The sequence below is a fragment of the Aphanomyces astaci genome (genome assembly GCF_000520075.1).
Source record: "Aphanomyces astaci strain APO3 unplaced genomic scaffold supercont1.114, whole genome shotgun sequence".
Classification (NCBI taxonomy): Eukaryota; Oomycota; class Saprolegniomycetes; order Saprolegniales; family Verrucalvaceae; genus Aphanomyces; species Aphanomyces astaci.
The window spans coordinates 96958-105514 of NW_009798377.1; the positions used below are offsets into that span (position 1 = coordinate 96958).

The 8557-nt window shown below is 50.3% G+C and overlaps 2 protein-coding genes across 2 annotated transcripts; both read right to left on the reverse strand.

The window, feature by feature from the left end:
• Nucleotides 1–1810: 1810 nt before the first annotated feature.
• On the reverse strand, nucleotides 1811–4245 carry H257_17675 (hypothetical protein; the record flags this gene model as incomplete). The annotated part of the gene is made up of 4 exons (XM_009846553.1): nucleotides 1811–2225; nucleotides 2259–2348; nucleotides 3045–3604; nucleotides 4162–4245. The coding sequence occupies 4 exons, from the start codon at nucleotides 4243–4245 to the stop codon at nucleotides 1811–1813; spliced, it is 1149 nt and encodes a 382-aa protein (XP_009844855.1).
• Nucleotides 4246–5911: 1666 nt separating this feature from the next.
• On the reverse strand, nucleotides 5912–7675 carry H257_17676 (hypothetical protein). Its single transcript, XM_009846554.1, has 3 exons — nucleotides 7231–7675; nucleotides 6899–7168; nucleotides 5912–6849 (listed from the first exon to the last, which is right to left on the reverse strand). The coding sequence occupies exons 1-3, from the start codon at nucleotides 7614–7616 to the stop codon at nucleotides 6066–6068; spliced, it is 1440 nt and encodes a 479-aa protein (XP_009844856.1). The 5' UTR covers nucleotides 7617–7675; the 3' UTR covers nucleotides 5912–6065.
• Nucleotides 7676–8557: the final 882 nt, after the last annotated feature.

The window sequence follows — 8557 nt, forward strand, 5'->3', positions numbered from 1 at the left end:
GGTACCCGCCGCTACATGTGTAGTACATGCGCAGCCATGTGGCTGCCCTGGAAGCGACTGGTATGGTATACCAAAAACTACGTGGGCCGCAGCCCCAAGTATCGTGCCGAAGAAGGAATTCGGCGACTTGCGCATGACGATCGACAGCAGGCCGATGAACACCTGCACGGAGCCGATGTCTTGGCCGATGCCAAACCTGGACAGCGCGATGGTCTGTCTGGTCGGAACGAACGTGTACTTCACGTTGGACTGGACCAAGGGGTACTGGCAATTGCCGCTGCATGCGGACAGCCAGATGTACTTCTCGTTCATGACGCCCTTCGGCGTGTACACCCCGACCCGCGTGCTCATGGGACAGATGGGACAGATGGGACAGACGGACGCTGTCGCGTACTGCCAGTCGGTTGTCGCCATCCGTGAACGTCTTGACTGTGATCGCCTTCGAGCGAAACACATGTAGAATCGCGTCTGGCATGTCTTGAAACAACCGGGTCTTTGTACTTTGAAAACACTTGACGAGCACGAGCAGCGAGTACTTCAATGACATGGCTTTGTACAGCCACACGCGAACCCTGGGGGGACTGGGATGCAGAGGGATGTGAACCCCATAAAGTAGAAAACGATCAAGTTGATGAGTATGCCACCATGTTGATGCAGAGGAGTGCGTACACCATAAGCTGGTCCATGTACAGTTCAACAGCACGAGCAAGCTCAAGTTGAACGCGTAAAAGACAATGTCATCAATCTCCCACCGGAACCCCACAAGTGGATATTACGAGATAATCGAGATGATCCCGACAATAACCTCGTGATTAACACCACGCGGATGCCCCCTACGGTGCCGTGGAACGTGTGGTAAGTTAATCCTCAGAGTAATCCCAAACTGTTAGCCATAGGCAGACAACGATTGAAGTTGAAGCTACATAGATAAAGCTATACATATGAGATTGAAGCTGGAAGAGCTCCACGCTTCACATCCCTCGACCACTTTGATGTGTTGAGAGCCAATAGCTACCTTGTTTTGATCCTACACACACTACTTGAAGGTTGCATATGTTGAGAGACATGGTTTGCATGTCTTTCGGCGATGATAATCAAGGAGGTTCTAGAGATAAGCTCACTTCTCAATCACCTTCCTTTGAGCCACTACAACTACATTTGTGTGTGTTGTGTGTCTACATCTGTTACAATCAACAACGCCAACAGAATCAACAGCGAATTTGTACGACGGCGTGCGCCAATACATGAGGATGAACCTCTGCAGAAGCATTGAATCATATTGGAGGCTGCCCTCTTGGATGCGAATTTAGTTTCGGGCAGAGAGGAGCAGAGGGTGGCGTGCTTGGTCAAGGCCGTAGCCTCAGGGTTGTCCTAGAAGACTTGGTGTAGTTGGTGGTCTTGTGGATGCCGATGTACGTTGCGCTTTTGGTTTCGGCACCCGTGCCAATCACATCGAACATCCACGTCGAGGTGTTCACCCCTGGTTGCAGGGGTGGTGTCTTCTCGATGCGGGTAAAGGGGTAAAGTACTCGATCAAATGTTCCGAGTTCGCCCTCAAGTCGCAGTAAAACACCGTATTTCCCCGTCTGTAAGTTGTTTGCGAAACGCTGGCAAAATCGAGGTAAAGTAGCCACCCGGAGTCACTTCGGCGAGGAGGGGGATGTTGTCCTTGGAGTGAACCATCCGTTGGTTAAATATCTGACGCTCGAAATTGGTCGACATATTCACCAGGATGACATAGCATGTGGAGATTATTGCAAGCTTGAATTGATCCAAAGTACTTCTCTTGTTAGGGTGTGCTGAGAATTAGCTAAATATCGGCCACATTGCCTTTCGGGTAGACAAACCTGAGCGATTCCAAGTACGCCAGCACTTGGTTGCTCGGGCCATGGTACATCAAGTGGAGTTGGCTCATCACTAAGACGTCGTCAAACAGGTCAAAAACTTCGAGGGATGGCTGCAGCAGCGCAATAACGATCGTTTTCCTGGCTCTTGATGATGCCGAATATAGCGGCGCTGGCCAACCCCGTCGAGATCCTTCCATGAGCGATACTTGCCTCATGTCAAACTCCATTTCGCCGATCGTCACGCGCTTGCGCTCGCCACCCGACACGCCGTGCAGTATGGCGTTGCCCATGGTCGTGTCTTTGTTGATGCTCAGACCCAGTTGATGCACCACCGCGTCTGGGTACGCTTCGTCCAGAGCCAAGCGCGTCGACATTTCCCTCGGGGATGCCGTGCTTCATGGACTCGAGTACGCTCTCGGGTACGGCTCTGCCCCGCACGCTTGGTGGACAAACTCCATCGTTTCTTTAACGGTGGGCGTCGAGTAATGGTAGTCGTGCTGGCTAATGTATGGTACGAATCGAGCTACGCGGACTGCCACGTTGCCCTTGAAGACTGTCGTTGTATATGATGGAGCCACAAATGAGTGTTTTTTGTCCCTCGAAAAGCCCCTGCGATTATTTTCATGAGCAACGACTTGCCAGAGTTGGGCTGGCCCAGGAGCAGCATCATGATGGCGGATTTGAACACGCCACTGACGGGGTCCACGTGACTTTGTGGACGAATTGATTTGGCTGCTCGTGTCGACCTGCAATTTTTGGATGTGACCGCGATGAGTCCGGCAGCCAACGACAAGGCTTGGAATCGAATTTCGACTTAGGGAATTGGCTTGCCCGTGCCTGTCTCTAGACTGGGCGGCTCTGAGCCATCCACCAAAAAACCTTTGGGGGGAAATATGTAGTGGGGGTTGGGTTAACCACGGGGGCGAGTTTTGAACAATGCCACGTAACGCTACTTCCGTTGATGGTGTCGCCATGGATGCAAAAATGTATCGATGATTCTACGTAGCATGTGACTCGCAATTTGTTGGCGTCGTCGTGTGGATGTGCCTCGTCGAGATTGAGGAGCAGTTGACACGACATTTAGCTGGGTGCATCGTGACCTTGGTATTTATATTGATATTACGCCGTAAAGTTACAATCACTCAGCGGGCACTTAATGGCCTCGGCCGCGTACTAGATGGTTTTCATCTAGCGGACGTAACAGGGGGTGGTGGTGGGCCGTCCACTGCGGGGTCGTTGTTGGCGTTTGTTGTAGTAGTAGTACGTCCACTAGCACGGGCACTAGTGATGAGTGAGCCCAATGATTGGTTTCCGCGGAGGGCGAATTGGTGGGACGCGTTGACCAGTGTTTCAGGTGTTCTGGAAGAGTAGAAAGCCCCCAATTTGGTGGTGCATGTGCGCAATCCGTACGAGGTTTTGCCTGTCAAGGCTGACATACGAGTGAGGGCAGCCGTGGGACGGTGAGGCGACACATTCAGACGCAGATTTGCAGTTTTTGGGCGGTTAATTGTCGATGGACGTTGAGCAACTTTGATGGTCAAAGCAGCCGGATGGAGAATCGCGGTCTTGACCGTGCACGGCTGGCGGATGACCCAATGACGAATTTGGAACGGAAATTTCTTGCGTCGTGTCAGTACCGACGATGTTGTGATTGCGCCCAATGTGGGCTGGTCTTGAGAGGACACTTCAAAGCTGGAGTGTTTAATTTTGAAGGACGGGTTTGTTGACGCAACTGTGGAGTGCTGGTTTGACACTTCCTTTGGGTAGGCGAAAAGAATACAAGGATGATGTGGCTCTACGTGGCTGCGAAGCTGTATCACCCAGGTTGGGCTGAACGAATGGAATTGGCGTCATTGTTGGCCCAGGCGGTGGGCATGAAGGTAGCGTCGATTTGGATGACTTTCTTGGACGTCGTGATTCGTCTGGTGGCGTGAACTGGAAGCGACCTGAGGCAGCAGTGTATGGCGGTGGAATGTATGATGCTGGGAGATGATAGTCTGCGGGTGGTGCATGGAAACGTGCAAACAATTCGGCAGTATGACACGGGCGGGATGTAGGAGTGGGTATGGGTATAACCTTGGGTGTGGGTGCAACTTTGGGCGGCCCCTGATCTTATGCCCAAGTGGGGAAGCGGTGCTCGAAAGAACTGGTACAGGTGTAGCGTGGTCTCAGGATCTTGGCAGCCTTGATGTGATAGACTGGAGTAGTAAAGCCCCCAGTGGAGGTAGGGTAGGAGAGGGAAACACAGCAACGCGGTGATGCTATACATGTGTCTTCGGTGATTTTCCCAGCGGCTGAGCTCGTTATCCATTACAAGGTGGTCCCGTGGGAAGAATTGGAGGTGAGCGATGACGCGGGTGCGGCCGGTGCACGGCGTGGCCATGATGGGGTGTTCCATGATGGTGGGATGGACGGGGAGAGGAGTGAACGCCGCGCTTGTACGCGAACCTGATGCTTCCGTTGTGCTCAAAAATCTCTCGGGGGCCGTGACCCATGTGTGGGTTAAAGGTATATTTGGGAATGCATCGTGATCTTGAAGCGACGTTACGTAACGTGTATTTCTAACCTTCGACAGCTTGAAGAAATGAGTATTGGCTGAAAGGGGTGCATGTTTGGGTACAATCCACACAACCTTGGGAAATTCACACGTGACACGCGCCACGTCAAATACAATCGCGGCGTTTCTTTGCAACTCGCTCGCTTATGCATCGCACGACTGATTAAAATGTGCTCGGATGAGAAATACCTCTGACTTGCAGCACATCTTACTACTGTAACGTTATATAACCTTGAAAGCAGCATTTCAAGCAGATATTTCCATCGTTTTCATGGCTTTAATTTGTGCACTTCTAGTGCAAATATCACGTCTCCTTGACGTGGAGAAGGCCCACGGATCAAGTCCGGGTAAGACCAACCTTTTTCACGTCAAAAGTGTTGCGGGCATCGCCGTTCGGAGCTTACAGGTAATTGAAATTCGTTGTATGTAAGCTTATTGTCTCAGTAAAACCCTCTGCATCTACGAGCCCTGCCTTGATTAGACATTTCATTTCACAGTCGGTTTGTTTGTTGTCAAGGAATGACGGTACATTTTCAATGTCAAAAAAGAATCACGAATCTACCACGTTTATTCGAGAAATAAACTTGAATTTCAATTCACTGTTATACCATCAAACGTATCCAATATAAATATTGCATATATAATGTTCGACTGGGACAAACGGGCCAAATCCTTGGGCCAAACATCCCTGAACTACCATAGGTTAGAATTTTTGGATTGAAACCCAATTTCATTGGCTAGTCGATTGTATGCCTTTTGACTGCCTTTTGGCTGCCGCTATTCGATTGGACTACCCACTCCAACTTCGAATCGAATGCAAATACTTCGAATAGTAAACACGTCTGCCGGCCGTACTACAGATTTGCGTTTCCCTACTGTACTGTAGCTAGGGAGGTTTTGGCAAAATCAAATAGGGTCATATGGAGGAAACTATTCTGAACGATATACCCTCGGTGCGGCCTAGGGACCCATAATCAAAAATGGCTGAGGTCCATTAACTGGAACAAGATCCATCGATATTGAACGGTTGATTCGAATTTGACTTTGTGAAACAAGGTTTTGTTGCGTTGACATCAATTATCCGGACATAACCGGATAAACCAGCCGTATTTCAACAGATCCCTGATTTATTCATTTTCTGGTGTATACCGGTAGACTTGAGTAACGTGTTTTATGAAAACATGAGACGTAGTACATGTTTGCATGAGAACCCGAGACTATAGACGAATAGGCAGCGGTAAACTGTGTCGACGCTCATGCTGCCGTGACGCCGCGACTTTCAGTTCCTGCTGTTGATTTCCCAGACTCAGGGATGTAATGTTTGACTTACTGAAATAACTGTAAGGGGCGAATCAAATCGTGAGGTCGATTTATTGCCGCTTCAAGTCAAACGGTCAAACCTCCCCAAACTTTGGCCCCTCCCGGAGACCGTTTGCACGCAACCCGGGAATGACGTCATATCTATCGCTGGTCCGCTCGCGGAGACCGTTTGCATGCCACCCAGGAATGACGTCATACCTATCGCTGGTCCTGGAATCCCGCTGTAGAACAGCACCAGCAAGTATATTATTGTCACGACGAAGCTAGGCTAACACTCACCCGGCAACTCTAATGAACCACACATATAAATACACAAACGCTGTCTGGCAGCAGGCAAAGTCTCAAGAACATGTGGCGGCCGTCACAGGAACAAAGCTTCCCCCTTCCATGTCGTCCACGCAGCTTACTCGAGAGTAACCCATGACATTGTCTTTGGACGAGAAAAACAGGCTCGGGTGCACCCCTACCAGCGTGGGGCTCTTGCTTTCGTTGCTCGAGTTCTCGGTGAGGTGGTCGTCGACGTCATCCATCGCAAGTTTCAGGTCCCCGCGGGATGAAGCTGGCTGAAAGACTGGCAAGTGCGCTCTCCGCACGATCCCGACCACTCCATCCAGGGGGTTGGCCTCCTTATCACTCTCCTGGCTTGGAGTTGTCACCACAAGGACCGTCGTCGCGTGGGGGTGGCGAAGGAACAAGGCGAGAAGCGACGAGAGAGGCGTGGAGGGTTCCACTTGCATACACGGCATCTTGTCGCCGCAGACGCCGTCCAGGACCGGATACAACCCTGTCTTGTGGGCGTAAATCAAAGTAGAATCCGATGTCACAGGTGAAGCCCCCTCGTCGAGGAGATGGCTACCCAGGGGTACCCCTGACGGCGGAGACGCCACGGCGTCCTCAATTGGGGCCGCGGGGGTCATGCAGTCTTGGACAGTGCATTTGCCTAATTCCAGGACGCATTGCAGTAGATCAACGTCGTCGGATGTCAGGCCTGCGCGGGGATTGCGTTCATACTGTAGCTGCACCAAGGCCTTGAGTTCATCTCGAGAGTACGTGAGATTCGACGACGTTTCGCCCACGGTACGATTCAAAAGCACGGAAATCGGATACGAAATCGGATACGTCATCCTACGACGCACAATGTGAGATGAGATTTTGGCGTCTGATGTATAATCACCGAATGAGACCGCGCAAGAGAGGCACACAGGCAGCCCCAATGACGAGCTGCCGATCGCCGGTGCAAAGTGCTGTTGGGACAATCTCACCAAACAAAACCACAAACGTGACGGAAAACACCACCGATGCCACGGGGTTGATGAGCGTGTTGAGGAAGATCGGAAGCGCTTCGTTTGCTAGCGCGTTCATCAAGACAAGTGTCACCAACAGCAAGCGGTGCTGCGACAGCACCGGAAGCAACCGCGCAGCCGCGTTCCGAGCGGTCGGGGACCTACGAACAAGACAGATGTTGGTGAGGAGGTGGATGCTACTTGGGTCGCATATCGGACTCACCCTTCCATCTTCAACACGGAGAGATGCATGGTGTCCAGCGAGAGCACGCCGACGGTGAGCCCAGACATGGCTCCAGCCAAAATGACAAAAACCACGACGCAGCACACAGCCCCAATGAACTTAGACGGGTTACACGCGTACACTAGGTACGTGTCATCCTCGCATCCCTGAGGCGGAAGAATGGAAGCAGATAGCACCCCCGACACCACATTGGAGGCCATCGTGTACGTGTGGCCATTGTAGAACAGCTGACCGGTCGGCAGCTGCTCGACGTGGTGGAGCATCGGCACCTCGACGGTGGCGGCCACTGTACTGCTGCTACATGCAAAACTCACAAACGACAGGAAACTGAGGAATAACGCGCCTAACGATCGAGTGCGGAGCATCGTGGCGAGGCTTGCAAACCCGACAACAAATGAACGTGGAACGATAGTTTAGTTGACAATGCCCTTTGGTGTGCTTTACTTCGAAACGTCTAATTCGAATCTTTTACCTTGAAACCGATCGTTACTTTTTGAGAGGAACAATAATACTGTACTGTACCATTGAGTATCCACATCACCTCAGCAACTACAGTACAGTACTTGTACTCGTGCAGTCGAGGCGACGGCATGTGCAGCGATGGATTGGTTTGGACCTTTTCTTGGCATAGGGTGTAGGTACAGTACATACATAAATTTGCCTACGAGAAAAAATGTATGGTGCATTTCAACTAAAGACTACAAAAAAATGCCTTGTCTTTCGACAGCTATTCCAACGTTGTATTGATATTTTTTAGGAAAATAAGCCGTAATAACGAAAGAACTGGTCAAGACCAACAGATGTTACGGTTCAAAATTTCGATTGGTGAAAAATTGATTGAGTAATAGAATTTAAACCAACCAGCTTTTGTATGGAAATATGTGGAGCCAGGCACATTTTGGCCGAAAAGGAGCATCAAGTATATCTTGGTCTTTGTATATAGAACTTATCCGTATGAACGTTTCCATTGTATCCGGATTATTCAGGATGTTTAACCTATTTACCAGATAAAAAAACATAAGTAATAATAATTTAACGTCAACATTACGTGGGTTTAACTGAAAGAACCGAGGCGTTTAAACTAAAGCGTCTCTTCCTTAGGATGACCGGTCTAGGGCCCCCCTGGGTAAATTTTCCCTTATGGATTTCGCATCACTGTCACACAGTCGAGATGATGTTCTGCAGCGTGCAGAGCAATTGGGTCGCGCGTTAGTTTGACCCATTGTAAACACACACACTCTGTGTGTGTGTGGCGTGTCAAAGGTTCCGATACCTTAGTAAAGGTTCTGAGTATTTAGTGAATGGT

Coding starts and splice junctions, on each gene's coding strand:
- H257_17676 (XM_009846554.1), bottom strand. CDS start 7,616: ATGCTCCGCACTCGATCGTTAGGCGCGTTATTCCTCAGTTTCCTGTCG. Junction 7,169..7,230: donor TCCGTGTTGAAGATGGAAGG/GTGAGTCCGATA, acceptor TCTTGTTCGTAG/GTCCCCGACCGCTCGGAACG. Junction 6,850..6,898: donor CTCTTGCGCGGTCTCATTCG/GTGATTATACAT, acceptor TGTGCGTCGTAG/GATGACGTATCCGATTTCGT.